This window comes from Notolepis coatsorum, assembly GCF_963971535.1.
Source record: "Notolepis coatsorum genome assembly, contig: SCAFFOLD_4256, whole genome shotgun sequence".
NCBI classification, from domain to species: Eukaryota; Metazoa; Chordata; class Actinopteri; order Aulopiformes; family Paralepididae; genus Notolepis; species Notolepis coatsorum.
In genome coordinates, this window is record NW_028171630.1 from 6291 (window position 1) to 7500 (window position 1210).

The 1210-nt window shown below is 37.4% G+C and overlaps 1 protein-coding gene across 1 annotated transcript in view; it reads right to left on the bottom strand.

Moving 5' to 3' along the window:
- Positions 1 to 369: 369 nt before the first annotated feature.
- LOC311248218 (E3 ubiquitin-protein ligase HACE1-like) overlaps positions 370 to 1210 on the bottom strand; it is a gene marked incomplete at both ends in the record, with an annotated part of 7249 nt that continues 6408 nt past the window's right edge. Inside the window, 1 exon segment of the mRNA XM_084339141.1 lies at positions 370 to 566. Within this exon segment, the coding sequence (XP_084195267.1) occupies positions 370 to 566 (197 nt within the window).

A 1210-nucleotide genomic window follows, 5' to 3' on the forward strand; every position in this document is an offset into this window, starting at 1 on the left:
CCTCACAACGATTCAATTCGATTACGATTCTTCGGGCAACGATTCAATGCATCATGAAATCTCTTCATTTGACCACAATTCGATTCGATTTGATTTGATCAGTTAATTCCCCCAAAAATTTGAATACACAAATGTGGCTGGGGGAACTGATTCACTCAGCATGAATTGACTATGATTTGATTTGATTAGATTATAGGACTATAGGTCAATAAAAACTAAAAAAACATTTAAAAAATATATATATATTTTTTTATATATATATTTTTTTTTTTCGATTCTAATTGATTCTAACATTTTCAAATCGATGCAGTTGAATCGTCACATTAAGATCGATGCATTTCGGGCAAAATGGCCGCCGGTCTGACTGACCTTATTGTCCTGCGTGACGAGGATGCCGGTGCCGCCGGGCTTGATGGGCACCTCCTCCATGGCACCGAACACGTCCGTCTCCACGGAGAAGGTGAGCTCCAGGCCCAGGTCGCTGATGTCGTTGTCCAGGATCCACTGCAGGTTCTTGGCGTACTCCGGGTCGATGGACGACACGTCCTGGTAGTTCACTGGGATCCCTGTGAAATAACACACGACACACACACAGGTAGATGGACGCCATTTATAGAGCCGCTTTTATCCTTGTATTCTAGTATTCTTGTATTTTAGTATTATTGTATTCTAGTATTCTTGTATTATTGTATTCTAGTATTCTTGTATTTTAGTATTATTGTATTCTAGTATTCTTGTATTCTTGTATTCTTATATTCTTATATTATTGTATTTGTATATGATTGTATTATTTTATTGTTGTATTCTTATATTCTTGTATTCTAATATTCTAGTATTCTTATTAGGGATGTCCGATATTATCGGCCGATATTGGCATTAAAATGTGATATCGAAAATTATCGGTATCGGGTTTTTTTTAGCCTTTATTTACCCAGGGCAAGCAAGTAAGAACTAATTCTAGCACAGTCTCTGGAGCGTAACAGTAAGAAGCATTTTGTATAAAAGTATTCTGTACTTCTGTATGACAACTATTAAAGAAACTTGAAACTTGAACTTGAATCAAACCCGGGAACCTTCCGATTACCAGACGAGCGATCTACCTCCTGAGCCACTGTCGTTACCCCCACATATAGACAGACGGACAGACACACCATTCAATTAAATCTTCAATTTTCATTAACCCTTTCATTACCACACTGCAGAAGGTTAA